Here is an 18237-nt window from a genome sequence, read left to right as displayed (position 1 = left end):
CAATTTAATAACTATTTCTTGTATGCTCTTATTTCACGTCTCGCTCGCTCCGCTCAAGTCTGTGTCAAAATACCCTTTGGGTTTTTGTGACGTCCTAGTTTAGTTAATACCAACATCAAATGATAGGTAGCGTCTAAGTAGTTGGAGTATTTCAATTTTAATATTAGGAAATAAATTCCATAAAATATGTTTCGTGCTCTACAATATTAATGATGTAGCGCTTTGTCATACGTTCTTATTACACAAGAACAGTAGTATGCTCTTATTCGACGTGTCCCTGAGACCAGCTATTCAAATCCGTCATTCCAAAATATAAATGTCTATACTATCTTTCGATAGGTCGTGAAGTCTTCTATAAATGATAATTTAAATTAGTTTGACCGTGTCATATTTGAGAAAATTAAAGTCGAAAAACGCGAAACATAGTAAACGCCACTATTCTTTGGTAATATTAAATAATTCATAATTTATCCCATATAAGAGGTACACGTCTATACTTGGTGTCTTTCGATAGATCGTGAAGTCTTCTTTAAATTACGTAAATTTAAATTAGTTTGACCGTGTCATATTTAAGAAAATTAAAGGCGAAAAACGCGAAACAGAGTTAACTCCTTTATTCTTTGGTAATATTAATTAATTCATAATTTATCCCCTATAAGAGGTACACGTCTATACTTGGTGTCTTTCGATAGATCGTGAAGTCTTCTTTAAATTACGTAAATTTAATTTAGTTTGACCGTGTCATATTTAAGAAAATTAAAGGCGAAAACGCGAAACAGAGTTAACTCCTTTATTCTTTGGTAGTGTCTCCGCCGTTATAAGGTTTATTTCTATAGAAGGTATCTTTAGATAGATCGTTAATTGTAGTATTTTCAAATAGATTTGATATACTCGCTCCAGGATTCGAAAAAATTCAAATGATTTTGTTCGCGCCTTTCTTAATCCGACTGGAACTGCACTGCAATTTATTTATTTTTTTTGCAAATTATTGATTTTTCGCCCTTTTTTGATCTAAAAGTAGTTTTTTTGGATATTTTAAATTATGTTAAGGTAATTCTCATTGAAAACGTGATTTTACATTTCGTTTCTATTGTGTAAAGACAATTTTAAACTAATTTGAATTTAGTTGGGTCTAAAATTATTTTTAGCCGCATCGAGTACCCTACTCAGCCTACTGTACTCTATATTTTATTTTTCCGACAATTGGAGATTTTGCCGAATTGACTCTGGGACCGCCCAAGGTGATGGGGACCAAGGGGGGCGCATTCAATATACGGGTTTTGAACGATTTTCCGAAACGGCTTGGAGAGAGAGAGACAGTGACGTCATACGTGGGCGACTCACATTTTTCGGGTAGCTTCTTTTTGCAAAAAGATGTCCGTCAGAAGCCCAAAATTCGAGTAGCGGGTATAATTCTAGGTTACTCGAGAAAAATAAATCTATTAAACGACTGGTATAGTTGCCTTTTACCGTGCTTTAAAAATCTTTTTAAGATTTGTGTACAATGTTACGTGGTTTTGGTTTAAGGCAACCTTATATTCATTTATTATTTTAATTTAAACAAACCATGATTATACATCAATTAACTATTTCTTAATTTGAAAAGCTTGGAAATTTAGATTAAAATCTCATAGGAAATACTCAAGCTTAGTTGCTAAATAGTATTTGTAATAAGCTTATCACATAATTAGAAAACTAATTCTAATATTTTATTTTATTTTGGCATTTAGTATTATGACATTTTAATTGGCACAGACTCAGATTCGCACAATACCAAAGTCATTTCATCAATTAAAACACTTAATTTTAATTAATTTTTACAGTATGTGAAAATAAAAATGACTCGCTGAGAAAGCTTTTAAAAACTAACATATTTCAATATCACAGTCATTTTATCAATTAAATCCAATATAACTTTTAGATTCATTTTTACAGTACGTGAAAATAAAATGTTTTTCGCGAAGAAAGCTATTGAGTGGTAACATTTCATTTCAATACCACAGTCATTTTATCAATTAAAACAAGTTTACTTTTAACATTTTTTACAGTACATGACAATAAAATGACTTGCTGAGAAAGCTTTTAAAAACAAACATATTTCAATATCACAGTCATTTTATCGATTAAATAATATTGCACTTTAATATATAATGCACTTTTCAATTATTTATGTCCGATCTAAAAATAATGAGAGCTTTAGAGGTTCATATCATTTCATTACCAACCAATAAGAAAATAAATTTAATTCTAGTTCATAATGTTATTACGTATTATGTTGTTAATTTGAGCATTTTTTTAGCTCTGGTTCTATTTTTTTCTTGCTCCTCCTGTTGATGTTGTTGATTTAAGTAATTCATTCGTACGATTGTTCTAATTTTAACATATGAATGGACGATGTCAGATGGATATTTACATGGAACATTGCGGATAATTTTTTCAACAACACTTTTCACTATTCCTTGTTCATTGGAGAGTCGGTTATTCGCCATTTCGATAGCATGAGCCTCGATGAAAATAGACTCATACTCTTTTACTTCATTTAAAAATGTTGTTGAAGGTTTCACGAGATTTTTCAAAGTTAATTGAGAGACCCACGATGGTACATTATAGTTATGCTCATTCGCAATTATACTGCTACATTTTAGATCTAAATCCGGATATTTGTCCAAATACTTTCTTGCTGCCCATCCTGCTAAATATTCGATTCCTCCTTCTTCAAATTCTGAAAATATCTTTGATGTTTGAGGTGAAATGGGTTTTGAAATTTTCTTTGGCGGAGATGCGTATGGATTTTTGGCTTCTGAACTATTTCCAATTGGTTCAATAACATTTTTCTCCCACTCAGAATTGATATCGTTTAAATCGTTTTCTTCAAATGCATTCTTAAAAATGTCTGCGGTGAAATATTCATCTGGTGCTTGGGAAATGGTATTTGAATTTGTTTGGACCACGCCAGGGTTTTTTCCCAAAATTATCATCCTAACCCTGTACAAAGCATTTAAGGGTGTAGGATGATCATCCAGACCTCCACGTGATCTCAACTGTGAAAAAAAATTTTCCAAACAGTCTTGGTTAAGTCGATGGGTTAATAAATATTTTATGTTATATTTGTTTCGTAAAGAATAATACAAGCTTTGCAATGATTGTATTGAAATTATTAAGCCTTTCTGAAACATTTGAAGACAATGCTGGGATTTTCCCACACACCTCATCGAAGTAACCATTTTCAACATTTTATCTAAGGCATTTGATTGTTTTTGGGCATAAATTCCAAAACCACATTTCAAATCTTTCTTATCAAATTTCTTATAACTATTAAAGATGTCGAACCAACTATCAACAATTTTAATAAATTTGGCAAGTTCTAAATAATGAGGGAGTTTTTTCTCTATACCTAATCTACTAATTGCTGTGGCTGTTGTCTGAGACAGTAGCTCCGCTGCAGTCCGAACATTTTGCCTCTCAGTTTTTACACATTCTACGTGCTGTTTGGTTAATTTTGGGCAAGATTGTAATTCATTAAAATCCAATTTCAGTAGAGCCTTTACTGGTTCTATACCAATTGTTGTGCCATTTGTCAATTTAAATCCGGTATCAATTAACCAATTCCGGATCAATTTGAGAAGGTGTGGTGCATCGGCAAAAAAATAAATTAATTCTTCAGGCTCAGCTGGGTTAAAAAACCAGGTCTTATGAACTGATATCCCAAGGGAATTCCATAAACTCATATTGCCTCCACCCATGTCGTTCACACAAGCTACAACTTTAAATCCGGCTTTGTGAAGCTCTGATACAATTTTAATTAATATTTCTTTCGTCATTTTTTGGTCGAATCCCAAGTATATGGGTTGCTTCCACGGTGAAAAGAGGCTTCGAGCCATAACCACTTGCAGTTGATTAAATCTTCCTAATATTTGATCGTGTTTAGTGTCGTATTCTAAAATGCTACGCACTTTCACTTCATCAAAGGTCAAAACTAAAAGTTTTTCTACCTCTGGCAAGCTTTTCGCCCTTCCTGACATTAGATTAATTATGTCACTGAGAATTCCGTGAGTTAGGTCTAATTTTGCTGCGTATCTTTTTAGTGTGGCTAAATGTGGTAAGGGAATTCCTCTTTTCTCTCTCATGTAAATGTAAGCTCTTTTGCTGAGATAACGGAGACTAAAAGCATTAGCTAAATCCTCATTTGACCACTGAACCTTCTTCTTTCCTGTTAACATCTTGATTTGGCTTTGCGAAAAAACATTTTGCAAAGTCGACTGCCTTTCATTGTACAGTTTTTGATATTTAAATTTTTCTTGCCCAAGTCTTTTAACATTTTTTTGTAACTTAGTGCTGGAAACTTTCTCTATGGCTATGTTTGTTGTCAAAATCTTATTTTTCTTCTTAGATTTTAAAAACTTTTTCTTTAAATTACTGTAGGAATTGGCGTATTTCTTGCAGCGATTGGTCATTTTCTCATGGGATTCTTTGTACTTCATTGCTATTTGTTTCCATATTTCAGCTTGCCCATTATTTTCCAATATTACATTGCTTGGTTTAGGACAATATTTTGAGTTTTGTTTATAAGAAAATCTAGTGTCTGAGATTGAATCGTTGGTGGTCAAGTTCTGAGTAGGTGAAAAACTATTATCTGAGATTGAATCGTTGGTGGTCAAGTTCTGAGTAGGTGAAAAACTATTATCTGAGATTGAATCGTTGGTGGTCAAGTTCTGAGTAGGTGAAAAACTATTATCTGAGATTGAATCGTTGGTGGTCAAGTTCTGAGTAGGTGAAAAACTATTATCTGAGATTGAATCGTTGGTGGTCAAGTTCTGAGTAGGTGAAAAACTATTATCTGAGATTGAATCGTTGGTGGTCAAGTTCTGAGTAGGTGAAAAACTATTATCTGAGATTGAATCGTTGGTGGTCAAGTTCTGAGTAGGTGAAAAACTAGTATCGCTGACATTTGATGCAAAACTTGAATTGGCACTTGAGTTGTTTGGAATTGATAGACTAGGGTCCGATGTATTTTCCAGATTTGATCCACTAAAATCAGTACTAGAATTGTTTGTATTTCGAAAATCTTTGGTATTGAATTTGCTAGCTTTTGTCATACTCCAAGTAGCCAGAGTTTCTTTATACTTAAAAACTTTAGGAATGTCATAAACAATAGTGCGTTTGAAAACAAGAGAATTTTCATTATTGTTTAACAGTATAGGAACTTTCGTAGTAAATACTTGAACTTCTTTAGTAGCACGTGGTGTAAGAACTTCTTTAGTAGCACGTGGTGTAAGAACTTCTTTAGTAGCACGTGGTGTAAGAACTTCTTTAGTAGCACGTGGTGTAAGAACTTCTTTCGGAGAACCCAGTTCAGGAACTTCTTTCGGAGAACCCAGTTCAGGAACTTCTTCCGGTGTAAACATTTGAGGAACTTCTTTCGGAGAACCCAGTTCAGGAACTTCTTCCGGTGTAAACATTTGAGGAACTTCTTTCGGAGAACCCAGTTCAGGAACTTCTTCCGGTGTAAACATTTGAGGAACTTCTTTCGGAGAACCCAGTTCAGGAACTTCTTCCGGTGTAAACATTTGAGGAACTTCTTTCGGAGAACCCAGTTCAGGAACTTCTTCCGGTGTAAACATTTGAGGAACTTCTTCCGGAGTAAACATTTGAGGAACTTCTTTTGTAGTATGCGTTGTGAGAACTTCTTTTAGAATACAAGTTTCAAGAATTTTTTTTGGAGTATGCGTTTCATGAACTTTTGTACTATTTAAAATATTTATATTCTGGCTTTTTTCGTCTGGATTTATGAAATGCAGTTGAAGGCTCTTTCCTCTTTGCGTAGTGCCTTTAGGTGGATTACAAAAGGATTGATTTGGTTTTATTGCCAGTAAAGTTAAGCGCGAGTTTTTATTTTTCAAATTTGATTCTTGTATATTTTTTATGGGTAAATTTTGACTTGGTATTGAATTTTTCTTCAAGATATTCCGGGTTTTCACGTTCAGCAACTGTGATTTGAGCTTGTTTTCAAAATCGTCCTCGTTGAAATGCATTGAGCAAATTCTAGCATTTTTTACATTTTTAATGTTGCGAGAACATTTCAAGAGCCAAAGATTTTGTATGTTTTCATCTTTGGGGAAGCAATGATATGAAACACCATTGTTTTTAGTTTTGCCAATACCATTTGTACACCCATTCACTGAACAGTACATTCCAGGCATGATGACTTGCTATCACAGTAACCTTTAAAGTAATAAAAAATATATAATACTATGTATTGAACTTGATTTTGTAAAATATTACTATGAAGCTATGATAACTTAACAAAAAAAAAACATTTTTCTTCTCACTAATAAGACGCCTCAATAAATACTATATCAATCACTGATAATCAGTTATTGCGGTTTTGAAACTTTATATTTAGGCCTTCGCCACACACAGGGCGCAAAAGACTCTTTTTAACAGCTCTAGATATTTATTGAAGCGCCTATTGCATAAACATTTTATTATTAATAAGAAATACCATTTAAATTATAATACGAAAGAATATTAATGATACGTAATGTACTTACGACGATATTAAAAATCCCCTTTCTTTCATCGATGACAAGGCGGAATTTTTATGGCTCTTCTTCTCGCCATGATTCTGACTTCCCTATGAAACCGGCTGCCCCAAGGTTACTAGAGAAAACGCGACTCCTGTTGCGCCCACGTATGACGTCAAAATCGAGGCACAAAGTGTCTCTACCCCCCGACCTGGAAAACTGGCTTTCGGGCGATTTTTTGAAGCGGGAATGCTCCAACCTAATGGTGTATTTTTCTCTAGTAACCTTGGATGGGGACCGCCGTCTATTCGCCGAAATCATTTTCAACGAAAAATATTTGTTGGGTAACGTAGGACTCAATAAGACGAAATAACGGTTAGACTATACTAAAATACTTAAAATAAAAACAGATGGCGTGAGAATACAATAGAATTTCTCTGCTTTGGGAAGTGCGCATTTTTAAAAAACACAAAATTTTTCGCCAGTTCTCGAAATAGAAGGTCTTATAAAATAAGGGTCAATTGGTTTTCCCGATATATTTATATTCTCGCAAGGTAGAACTGATTGGTTTTTAATTATGTTAATCTGCATTACTAGGCCTATCGAAAGAACCAATAATTGGCCGGTGAGCTCCGATACGAGCCGAGCGAAATTGATTTTAATTACGGAAAAAGTTCTCGAAATAGAAAGTCTTATAAAATCGGGGTCAATTGGTTTTCCCGATATATTTATATTCTCGCAAGGTAGAACTGATTGGTTTTTAACTATTTTAATCTACATTACTAGGCATATTGAAAGAACCAATAATTGGCCGGTGAGCTCCGATACGAGCTGATATATAACGATTTTAATATTGGCAGTAATTTCGAAATCTAGCCCGATTGTCCTACATTTGAGGCGTTATATCTCCATTCTAGTTTTTCCCAATAACAGTAAGCTGTAATAGGCCTTATTAAGGTAGCATTAATTAACAAAAATGGATAAGCAATTTATAGAAATTAATTTGTGAAATAATTAACAAATCTTTTACATTAATATATGTTTATTTTTATTGTTAAACATAGTTAACACCTTTTATTTACCGTTTATAATTTTTCTGAAAGTCAGATTAATACGCGGTTTCAGCGCGGAGCATCTTGGTAGAGAATGGTACCAAAATTCGTTGGTTGGGTGGTGCATTAATAGCAAAGAACCGTTTTCGAGTTCCAGAGTTTTTTAATTGTTTTTATTTTTCTTTTCTTTGTTTCGCACCAAATGTTTATGTCGCACAAGAAAGTCTCTATTCTGTCCTAGAGAAATTGATGCAATTGGCACGGTAGCGTCTAGATCGGGTTCATTATCTTGGTGTTCTCCAATGAATTGATAGCCATCGTTGTACCTGTTGACCAAGACAAAGTTGAAGTCTGCCTCTGCAATTTTGGAATGAAGGATGGGAGGCCAAGGTTTGGCGGGAAAAGTATTCCCTGAGTAGCTGTAGGTTAATCCGTTGTTTCCAAAGGCAACCTGCTGGCGAGGAATGCTTCTGAATTGTCCACGTATTTTCACCTGGGACATTCGACCCGTAAAATAAGAAATATTTTTTTCTAAATGATCAAACATTTTTTCGGCGAAACCCCTTTCCAAAAGGTTAAAATATGATAATTTCAAATTGTTTCCCGAAATTAAAGTTGGTGGAACATCGAGATTCGAGAATAGTCTTTTTCCGTTTCAATAGTCCACACATTAGCCTTTGTTCGTCAGAGATTTCGTTCCTTTTAAATACAAATGTATTATTATTATTATTATACTTTTTTTACGTTAAGCCTAATCAAACATTTATTATTATAACTTTTATTAGTTTTTGTTTTTAAAGAAAAGTGAAATAAATATAATCAATAAAATATATTAAAATTTAAAAATGCCAATATAGGGCACTCTGATTGTTTATTATGCCTTGTTATACTATAATCGTAATAAAAATATATGATTTATTAATATTATTTTTTTCTGCATCTTCTGGCGTGATGTCCACCGCCTTTTGTCAGTTTACTAAAATTTAGAACATCCTATTTTTTTAATGAAAGTCGGTTTCGACCATGACCAATTAAATCATTATGAGGCTAATGACAGAACACATAATTGAGTATTTAATTATTTTGAAATTTGAAAATATTAAAAATTATAATTTGCCTGGCTATTTCGCCAGCAATGAGATAAAGTAGTGGGGAGTTTCCCATTCTTTCACTGAAATTGTTCAGTGTCATACTTAAGTTAATACGTTACTTACGCTACAATTTTATTCTTACCGTGCAATTTGTTTTGGTAAGATATCCGTACTTATCGGTGCTTTCCGTTTAACGATTTCTTTAGTGGAGTCGCTTTTAGAAATCTCTCCGAGGTCCACGGCCTCATTTTCCGGGAAGAGTTTTCGGTATAAGAATTTCGCTATTTTTAAATAAATTCATGAATGAAATTAATTTTCAAATTTGCTATAATAAAAATTCAAAGTATCTTACAAATGAGACAGGGTCCGAGGTTTTCCGTGTCTTTGGTGACAGCGAATGGTGCAACTAATTGGTTTCCGTCATTATTTTGAACAGCAAACTCTGCCCAGCCTATATGGTTCTTGTTTCCAGTTTTGACTTTTGGTGATAGTTTCCGATGGCGAGCATCGCTCCACATTGCCAAGGTCGTTTGGTTTCCAAACGAATTGTCTACGACTGTCGCGTTCATCCATCGTGACCCAATTTTGATTCTGACTTCCCTGAAGCGGAAGATATCAATTTACGTTTTAGAATAATTGAATTGTAATTTAAAATATAAACACTTTCATTAATTTATGAAGAAAAATCTAAGCTATTAGAAAATTAAGCTTAAATTAACTGATATATAGACTACTCGAGAAATTAATTATTAATTAATTTAGGAATTTAAATCATTAATACGCATAATGATAAAATCAATATATATTATATCATAAACAAAGATTACCGTATAAAAACCTTTTTACCCTATTAAAGTATTGTTAATTTCATTCCAATATTAATGAACTACCGCAAAAATGTTAAATTATTGGCTTTTATGTAAAACTATAATGATTAAAGGTACCAAAATATTTTATACTCACATTGATAGAAGAAACTTGGTGCAGGTTAGAAAAAGAAGCCACTAACAAAAACCAACTATCAAAAACTAACTCCCAAAAACTATCAAAACCTAAACCCCAAAAACTATCAAAACCTATATCCCAAAAACTATCAAAACCTATAACCCAAAAACTATCAAAACCTAAATCCCAAAAACTATCAAAAACTAACGAAAAAAACTTTTGGTAATTGGATATCGCTCGAGTGCTCTGTAGTAGAATCAAATCGAAAGTGACAAGAGCAGAAATACATGAACCGAAATTATCAGCGAACAAATTTTTCTCGGGCGGCAATTTCCCCGTGTGACAGGGGAGGGTTAAATAGGGAGACCTTGTTAATTTTCCGCCTCCCGCGACTACAGAGAAAATTTCGAATGCACCACGGGTAACTAGACCGCCATCTAGTGAGGCTAAGATAAATTATTTCATCGAAGAAAATTGTGAGCAACGTGGTCTGCAAACCTAGGCTTAGCCGTGTTTTGTTTTTGATAGAGGTCAGTGGAACTGTGGAACGCGGTAGCTGCAGCTAAAAGTAAATAAATTTAAACCTTTTTAACTATTCTTACCAGACCATTTATGTATGAAAGAACAGAGAAATACTTAAGTTTTATTAGAATTAGAAAATATACCAATTACTTAATGGAGCTACTTAAGATATATGAAACCCAGATAAAAATATTTAGGCCTGCAGTAGTAAAGAATATGGGAAGACCAAAGAAACAGAAGGCTACGGAAGAAGAAGAAACTGAAATAAACCACGAGAAAAGAGCTAGTAGAAATAAGAAATAAAAATGATGATTTCGTTTACGAGTAAGGCTGCATTTACGTTGCTATTCAGTTTTATATTTCAAATAAAACAAGTACAATTATTTTAACAAAATAATACAAATATTTATTGTTTATAATTCTTAACGTAGTCAAGTTAGTCTAGTTTTTATTAGTCGTGAACTGGGCTTCATTAACTAATAACAACTGATTACGATGATATTTGTTTGAGCTATTCTTTCCTCGGACGTTGCTTCTAATGGTGACAGCCTTTCTTCCACTGACACATGATGCACTTGTAATTTTTCCCCAGCAGCATATTTCATTTATTTGTTTTTCGAGAAAGTTTCGCTCGGCCGTCGCCAGGTAGCGTATTCAAACCTTCTCCGCGGAGGTGGGGAGGTTCTCTTTTCGAGGAGGGGAAGGTAGCACGCGGCCACTAAGATGGGGGAAAACGGGGAACTTGCCTCCCGTGTTAGAGGAATAGGACGCTGATAATTTCGGTTCATGTATTTCTGACAAGAGTTAATGAAAAGTGTCTCTTTATAGGCCACAAAAACAGCGGCCCACTCCCTAAAAGGTTTTACTGCCCCCTCCTATTGACAACGAGGGTCAGCCTGCCCCGAAAGGATTCGGTTCTCGCTTCAATTTGGGGGTTCAAAGCGGAAATGCTTTCACGGCCATTTAGCGGAATTAGCCGGGGCCCCTACTGAGAAGTCAAGTGAATGGCGTAGTACGGTGTCTGAAATTCCCGTAAAGGGGACAGTAGACATATTGGGAAACCCGGAAATGAAGTTTATAAGAAGTTTAAATCCTTTTTCCACAATAGACTACAGCTGTTCCTGTAAAATGGTTTATATTACTTGATATATTGAAAAACCATTTTTATTTCTAGGTTATGATGTTTCTAAGTGCGCGTCTAAATTTAATTTCCAAAAGTTTAAATATTCTGTTGCACGAAGTATTTTTAGAAACGGTTTAATTTTTGTGATAAAAATGCAATTGAAAAGTACGAATATAAATGAGTAGTGACGTCGATCGCCTCGATGTCCAAAACGTTCGAAACGTTTTAGGAAGTTGACCTTGAACGAAATACAGTGAATTTCCTGGATTCCAGGAAACTTAATGCATCCACAATCTAGCGAATTAACTATAATAGTTTTTGACAATAATCATTTGAGTCCTAATAAGATTTAAACTTTTATTAAATTTATTGGACATTAACTGGAGCTACTTGTTTTCCAGTAGTTGAAAACAAGATGTCGTGAACAATTTAGGTTTTTCATATTTTAATTGATTAAAAGGCCTAATTAACGCAATGAAACCTAGTAGAATATAGCTTAATTTATTTTAATTTACACAAAATTTTAAATATTTTAATTTACTCAAGTAGGTTTAAATAATGCGCAAAGAATTATTAATCAAATATACTTCTAAATGCCAGTGGTTATTTCCAATTTTTATTGTCACAATTTGACATATATCTCAAACTACTCTCGGAATTTCTTTCCCCTCGCTTATGAGTAGGGTCTTCGAGCCGGTCCCAAAACAGTACAGTGGAAGGCCACCGCACGAGCGGTGAACGTACAAAGGCAGGGCGGTGTCGGCGGTGAAGCAGCACCGCAAGGTGGCGTCGGCGGTGAACAGCCAAACCTACACGGTTGAGCGGTGAACGTGTAAAGGCAGCAGTCTTTTTGTGTATTAATGGTTGACGGTCAGCTCTTTACCCACCTCCGGAAAAGAAGAGCTATAATCCTGATTGACAGTCCACGCTTTCCGTTGGGTGGAGAACTAGTAAAGCTAGGACATCACTGGTGGTGAACGTGTAACGCTATAGAGAGTGGTGAACATGAAAAGGTACAGACTGTACCCTTGCTAAAATGAAAACGTTATAAAAGGTAGCAGCGTTTCTCTGTATTATTGATAGAAGGTCCCCACCTGCAGAAAGAAGAGTTGTAATCCTGATTAACGTTCTCCGCTTTTTCACCGCCTGTATGAAGCGCGTACGTTTCTCCGATACTATTGTACACGTTCTACCGTACGAAGACCGTATAAATTACGAATTGAGAAATAAACATCATTTTAATATGCAAATTAGATTAAAATTTGAACCACTAATTTTCCCGGTATTATTTAAGTTGCGAATGAGTGGTGGTAAATGTTACAACGGTGGAGCGAAATCCATGGGTTTTCCCAGTTAGAATGCGGTGCTGATGTAAATACAATGACGCAATAACTGAGTATATAAAATTGACCGATCAGTGGATAACCAAACAAACTCGAAGAAGATTCAAGTCAAGAAGAATAACCCAACAAGAACTATGTAAGTAAAATTTCCATAATCCTGGAGAAAAATTAGTTATGTAATTTTTGAATTATAGGTATAACAAATTTCATTTTTGGACTATAGGTATAAAAAATCGATAGTCGTTGATTTTGAATTCTTTGACGGGCGGACCAGAGATGAAAAGCCGGAGAAAATAGTGAAAGAAGCGTCAGCATGTTCGGCCGGAACTACACCCCGGGTCACATCGTGGACTTTCCTCCCGCCGTACCCCCGAGCTGACCTACCTTCCCGCACTCAACGACAGAACACTTGGGTCGAGAAAAACGTTCACGGCCTCGCTTGGGATTTTGGATTCACCCCGTACGGAAAACTAGAAGAATGCTTATCAATGGCCACTCGAGGCTATGACCGCGTATTTTGTAAGGGTGAAGAAAAGTGTCTATTTTTATTTGAACTAATACACCGTGAAGTTATAAACCTAAATGGTGTAGGGTGTCCGAAGATTACTGAATTAGATGAAGACGGACCCATGTTTGCATGTCTTAACCCTCACAAAACGAACTTTTTAAGTAGGAAATATTCATGCGCTCTTGAAAAGAGTACATTATTTTCCGAGTGGGTATATAACAAGTTGGCAAGCCAAAATATACCTCTCCTCGGAAGAATGGTCCCTAGTGGTATTAATTTCTCGACACGACCCCCAAAGATATCTCCGCAATTCAGGGTTATTTACGAAAAACGTATTCTCGGTTCAAACCCTGCCCGGTATAAAATTTTAATTTAAATTTAAATAATTGAGACGAAACAATCGAGTTTAATTTATTCAGAATATTATAAATTAAGTAGTTACAACAGCGAGTTAGACTTACTAAAACAATGCACAATTGAATTTAACCCTTTTTACAGTACATGTTTATCAGTTGAATATAATACTAAGCAAATTTTAATGAAAGAGATATCTACAGATGGTATTTGTATTTTTCTCGCTTATGAAATACTTGCCGCATCTTTAACGCTCATTTTATTTCAACGCTCGTAGACTTCCAGTTGACGTTGTGACACATACCGCATGAAAAAGACCAATGCCGTCCAATTTCCAATATCATATAATGACTCGCACACCCAGGAAATCATTGACTGCGTTAGAAATCGTAGATATCCAAATATCCACACCAAATATATTTACAAGAAGCAAAAACCTTACCATCAACAAAGCACAGAGAGCCACTTGACTAACCGCCAGCTCTTAAAGCAATTAACGTTAAATTATCTCCTTTGAATTAACACAACTATATATAGGTCGTTAAAAATACCCGTAAATAAATAACAAAAAAACTAACAAAGTGGACCACCCACAGGGTCTACCCTTTAACCCTCTTATCTCGGCTGACTGCGCTAAAACCAGATTTAACCTTTAAAAAAACCAGATTAGGCCTTCATAAATTCATTAATAAAAAAAGACTTTATTACCTATTATGCTTACGATGCGTGTCTTAATTTCAGTGAACCTAAGGAGCTATCGGTGGTTCTGTGGTAGAGCGCTCGACTGCCAAGCCGAATGGTCTGGGTTCGAAACCTAGGTGGCGCATTTGTTTTTAATCAATAGAGAAACGCTAAATTAGAATTTTTCGATGCAATAATTTCAATTTCAATTCTATTTCAATTAAACCAAAATTTCGTACTCTATTAAATACGCTTCCGATAAAGCTGAAGGTCAAATTTTCAATAAGGCGTAACAAGTGTCGGTGGTTCTGTGGTAGAACGTCCGCCTGTCAAGCAGGAGGTCTCGGGTTCAAATCCCGCCCGATGCGATCGCAAATTGATACTAAGACGAATACCGTGTACAACTGGTGGAAACCCTGCCATTGGACGTTGAGAGGTAGCATTACACTCAGCACTCGGTCCGTCCCAAAGTCATTAAGAAGAAATTGGAGAGAAAACGCCCATATAAACACAACAGACTCAACATGCACAACCATCAGAACACAAACACAACAAATTCAACATTACAAAAACGTAAAACATCAAACCGTCACGACGGTGAGCGAAAAACACCATCCAAACCAAACCGCAAATGAATCCGTTAACGCTCACCGTCACACGGTGGTTTGCCAACCCTTCGAGAAACTGCGAACGCAGTGATTACACTTTGCACCGAAAATGCGAACGCGTTCGCAGGCCTGACAGACCCACAGACAGACACGGTGGTTGTATAACCCCTCCTAGGGGCCTTTGTCCCCTCGGAGAGGTAAAAATATCTAATTTTATTTAAATTTAGATTTCAGTCTAATGGTCCAGAGAGTTTCTCAGGGAAAAGCTCGAATAAAGTTTTCCTAACAATCTCCTCTGACCAATGTTTTCGAAACGTGACGGCAGACAGAACTAATCAATTTTTGACCAACTCCTTAATTCTTTAATTTATCTCTCGGAGCTTTCTCAAATTTGTTATTATACAATAAAATAACAGTAAATTAAAAATTTTGGTATATATCATTTAAGGCACATGATCTGAGGGTTAGTTAATTTGAATTACTAAATAATTGAGTTGAAATAAAAACCAAAAAATATAAAGAACATGGAAGTCATCGTAGTCTCAAAAGTGACAATTACCAAAAGGGTTTGGTCCTTTTGTATTACTTGATGGTATTGTAGCGAATGAGTCCATCTCCTGTGTGCATACACCAACCTTTTACACGTGATTCTGCCAACCACCCTTCCCCACGGCTTTTTGATTTGGAGATTTTTCACGTGTTAAAAGTGATTTCGATCGTTTAGTTGTTGGTCTGTTTTTTTGAGGTTCATTAAGGATCTGAGACGTTAATTGTTAGTTTTTTTACGGATATATTGAGTCTTAAATTATAGTAATCTGCGTTTTATTAGTTGGAAGTTTTTCGCTAAGTCTAAAAATTAGGCCTCAAGTTTCTTTTGGAAACTCGTGCGTTAATTCTGTCACGCGTGACTCGGCGCGAGTAACTATTGAAAATGAACCAAGATGAAACTAATGAGGTAGAATAAATAGAGATCCAAATCCGCCTTCCAGAACTTACCGTTTCGCGGGACAATATTTGTTGAGTTGAAGAGTTAGGCCTAGTAAATGAACTCAATCAAATTGACGCTTTAGTAAAAGCCAATGATATATTGGCATTACTAATGAAATTGTTGGATACGATACGGAAGATATCTTCGTAGTGGCGAGATTGAAGTCCTTGAAAACCATTTCGTAACTTTTTAGTTTAGATTTACGAATAAAAAGGTGCGTAAAAATGCTCCGACTAGGCATTTATATCGAAAACTATTTTGGATAGTGCTTTGACATTTTCAAGGTATAATAATTTATTTGGAAACGTTTGAAATCCTAAAATTCAAAATTAAAATAACAATATTTCAGTTATAAAACTCGTCTTTTTAGTCAATACCGCATTTCTATGTTGGAGAGTTTAATAAGGAGACGGGTTGTTGAAATTGAAAAGTAACCGCTATTGCGTTATTCAATGTCATTTTTTAAGTACCGCCATATACGCTACAATATAAAAAAAAGAGCTGATGCTACAACGCCGATATTACGGATTTGTTGATTCGTCGCTCGACAAAAAGACTAAAACCGCGTTCACACGTATACCTCGAAACCGCTTTGAATCACTTTAAAAAGGTTTCTGGAAAGTGTGAACGCGTGAAAATCCAGTAATAAAGCGCACCAGAGCGCTTTGAAGTGATTTCGAGGTGTATACGTGACCGAGACTTAATATTTATAAAGGGGCGTAAAATTCAAAGCGGCTCGAGGAGGGATGCGACCAACGAAAGCTACGCCACTGTTAAAAATATTTTTTGGATCGAACACACTATTTGTACGTCTTCAAGTATTCTCTACATTTTACCTATTGTCATTTTCGGTCCAATATATATCAGTAATAAATTAAATGTTTCTAAATCATGAAATATTTTCATTTTATATCTGAAATTTAAGAATTAAATATTTCCCAACTAAATATTTATAACCTGATAACTTTAAAAAGTTGCATCTAAATACCTTTTGGATAAAAACCTTTGGTCAGAGCAATTTTGGAAAACAACCCTACCTTTAACACAGCCACCAAACCCGTTACGCTTTCCCACTCACTCTCCGTCAAGTTGTAGTTTTGCAAATCATTTTCAGATTTCAATAGAGCTTGAAGTGGCTATAGTATAAAAAACAAATTCTATTTGTCAAGCCGTACAAGGAAACTGATTCCTTTAAGTGACTAAAAAATTACGGTTACTGCAAAGATAAAAACGTGTACAATAAATTTGTAATTGTGTTGAGGTTACAACGTTGCCTTTCCATGTACCATCAACAAGCCTACACATTTTTGTCTTATTTACTTTCACAAATTATCGTACAAAATCGGCGGAGCGTTAGTTTTTCAGTGCGTTCACCCATTATGACTACTATTGGACCACAGAGGCGGAAACGGGACGACAAATTACTTATCCTTTTATTTGAGTAGAACGTAAGTTGTATAAATTCAATATACTCGCCTGTTTTAAACGAAGAGCTCTTTCGAGCATCATGTACGTCGAGTTCCAACGGGTCTTTACATCTAAAATCAAGCTGACGTCTCCCAACCCAAATGAATCAACCAACCGCCTAAAAGCCTCTTCTTTTACATTTGAGAAGCGTACCTTTACAATCGCTGCCCTTATCTGTAAACATTAAGATTTTAGAACTTTCATAGTTCGAGACAACTACGCTACTTAAAACCTTAAATGATGAGATAAGTATTTAAAAAAATAGGTCGTTAAAGGTGGCGAAATATACTTATTATATATTTGTGGTTTTAGTATTTCAAGATGAAGCCGATAGTTGTTATATGGATAATATTGCCACCAAAGTTAATTACTACAAGAGATTGAGTACTAAATGTGTGCTTTAAACAAAAGACTTTTACGTCAGCCTAACTCAAAGTGTCCAACAGCTTATTGAAGTACTTTACCTTAGCTACCGTGTTACCAATGTCGGAGTCAGTTTTTGGCACCTCGAAATCGTCAGGTCCATATTCGTCATCGTTATTTGGCTTCGGTTTGGATTTAAGGTGCTCTAGTATTGCCGTTACAGAAAGATGAAGCACGTGTGCAAAGCAACGAATTCGATTTTGCGTTCGATATCGAAAACCTAGGTTTTCGCTTCTTTTGTTAAGCTCTTTCGAAAAAGTCTCATTATTAGAAGCGTTATCCATTGTAATTGCTAACACCTGCGAATGACCAAAGCAATCGTATGACCATAAGCGAAATAATATAATAAGTATTGCTTTAATGCTTATTTTCTAACCAAACGCCTTTGCGACACTGATACTCTCTTCAAGGTGCGACTTGAACTTTGATTATACCGTCCATAGTGAATGATTTTGTTAAGCACTTTAAGCCAAATATCGTAGAGCACGTCCTGGAGTCGCGACGGACTACGGCAGTGGGGCTTAGGAAGGCTGGAACCCCGGGGCGGAAATGTCTCGTAACACTCCCATCCCATATTAATTTAAATTTCCAATTTAATATTAAACTTT

General features: G+C 35.2%; 2 protein-coding genes and 1 pseudogene across 2 annotated transcripts; all 3 read right to left on the bottom strand.

Annotated features, from left to right (window-relative positions):
* Positions 1-4329: 4329 nt before the first annotated feature.
* On the bottom strand, positions 4330-6804 carry LOC149941279 (uncharacterized). The gene is made up of 3 exons (XM_090179450.1): positions 6552-6804; positions 4418-6222; positions 4330-4373 (listed from the first exon to the last, which is right to left on the bottom strand). The coding sequence occupies exons 2-3, from the start codon at positions 6198-6200 to the stop codon at positions 4330-4332; spliced, it is 1827 nt and encodes a 608-aa protein (XP_090035576.1). The 5' UTR covers positions 6201-6222; positions 6552-6804.
* A 935-nt stretch (positions 6805-7739) lies between these two features.
* LOC149941278 (DNA oxidative demethylase ALKBH2 pseudogene) lies at positions 7740-8123 on the bottom strand (annotated as a pseudogene).
* Positions 8124-8151: 28 nt separating this feature from the next.
* LOC149941277 (uncharacterized) lies at positions 8152-9701 on the bottom strand. The gene is made up of 4 exons (XM_090179449.1): positions 9631-9701; positions 9020-9267; positions 8810-8948; positions 8152-8275 (listed from the first exon to the last, which is right to left on the bottom strand). Coding segments are annotated over exons 1-4 (513 nt in total). The 5' UTR covers positions 9633-9701.
* Positions 9702-18237: the final 8536 nt, after the last annotated feature.

The sequence above is a fragment of the Leiobunum rupestre genome, chromosome 6 (genome assembly GCF_980474605.1).
Source record: "Leiobunum rupestre chromosome 6, qqLeiRupe1.1.hap1, whole genome shotgun sequence".
NCBI classification, from domain to species: Eukaryota; Metazoa; Arthropoda; class Arachnida; order Opiliones; family Sclerosomatidae; genus Leiobunum; species Leiobunum rupestre.
The sequence above is the reverse complement of the archived record's forward strand: the minus strand, read 5'-3'. Positions and strand labels throughout refer to the sequence as shown.